At 66.9% G+C, this 1,237-nt stretch overlaps 1 protein-coding gene across 1 annotated transcript in view; it reads right to left on the bottom strand.

The window, feature by feature from the left end:
- The window catches only part of LOC109295454 (PH and SEC7 domain-containing protein 4-like), a 22,552-nt gene that overhangs the window by 8,330 nt on the left and 12,985 nt on the right, over positions 1-1,237 (bottom strand). The window contains exons 12-14 of the mRNA XM_019514306.1: positions 889-1,034; positions 629-773; positions 100-243 (exon numbers count right to left, since the gene is read on the bottom strand). Coding sequence (XP_019369851.1) covers positions 100-243; positions 629-773; positions 889-1,034 — 435 coding nt within the window. The remainder of the gene's footprint in view (positions 1-99; positions 244-628; positions 774-888; positions 1,035-1,237) is intronic.

The raw sequence follows: 1,237 nt of genomic DNA, 5'->3' as shown, positions 1-1,237 counted from the left end.
CTCCCGGGGCTTTGCTTATGGGATAGATCCACCCCTTTGCCCCCACCCAAGCTTGGGCAGAACGCCACCTAGTGCCTGCCCTGGGAGTCAGGGGGTCACCTCATACAGCAGGTAGTCCTTGCGCAGCCGGTAGTCATCCAGGCCCCTGCTCCGGCTCCGCGGCTCGGGCAGACTCCGTTGCAGCTCGCCAAGCTCAGCCACAGCCTGGGCCAGCCATGCCTCGTGGGCCCGCAGCTGCTCCTCCTGGCGGGGAGCAGGAAAGGAGGGCGGTTGTGTGTTGGGGGAACAGGTCCCCAGGCCTACCCATGTGTGCACCAGGCCCCGACCACTGTAGACCAAGCCACAGCCACATCTGTTCTAAGCCCCGCCCACTGCAGCCCAGGCCCTGCCCACTACAGCCAAAGCCTTTCCCACACCTGCCCCAAGAAAGGTTGGCTACAGCTGAGCCTCCACCCACTGCAGCCCAGGCCATGCTCGCACCCAAACCAGGCTCCTCCCTTGCCAGCCAAAGCCTTGCCCACCCCTGCCCAGGCCCTGCCCCCTTCCAGCCTCAGGCCCTTCCCACTGCCATGCAGACCCTGCCCACTGCCAGTAGGCAATTCCCAGGTCTTGGAGGGGTGAGTCTCACCAGCGAGCCACGGCTGGGGGCCGTGGGCAGCACGGGCCGCACAAACTTGCGCTGGGAGCCCACGGCCGCTGGGAAGGGGGGAGCTGAGAGCGCTGCTGCCACCAGGTTGATGCGGGCGACCCACGAGTTCATTTCTTCGGCGCTCCTGGTGGGGTGAGTGGAGGGTGGGGGTCAGGGGGCTGTGGGTCAGGAGTGAGGGGCACCAGGCGGTTGGGCAGGGGGGCTCCATGTCAGGAGTGAGGGGCACTGGAGGTACTTACGGGGCCTGGAAGAGGACGATGCGCCAGTCGGCCGTCTGTAGGCGGAAGACATGTGGGCGCTTGCTGTACTGGCTCTCGTGCTCAGCTAAGGCGTGATGCACCCCCAGCGGCTCCTCAGCCCCCTGCCCCTCCGTCTCATTCTCGGCCTGCAGGCAGTGGGCTTGGGCTCAGGCTCTGCCCCCACAGCCCCAGGCCCCGCCCCTGTCCCCCAAGCCCTGCCCTCATCCCAACCCCCAGCCCCAAGGCTCCGCCCACATGCCCACATACTTACAGCCCTGCCCCCAGGCCTGTAGTCCTTCCCCCACTGCAAGACCCACCCCCCCAGATGTAAGGCCCTGCCTCCATGCCA

The sequence above is a fragment of the Gavialis gangeticus genome, unplaced genomic scaffold (genome assembly GCF_001723915.1).
Source record: "Gavialis gangeticus isolate Ggan-Ray unplaced genomic scaffold, GavGan_comp1, whole genome shotgun sequence".
Taxonomy (NCBI): domain Eukaryota; kingdom Metazoa; phylum Chordata; order Crocodylia; family Gavialidae; genus Gavialis; species Gavialis gangeticus.
This window is presented reverse-complemented; position numbering and strand designations above follow the sequence as displayed.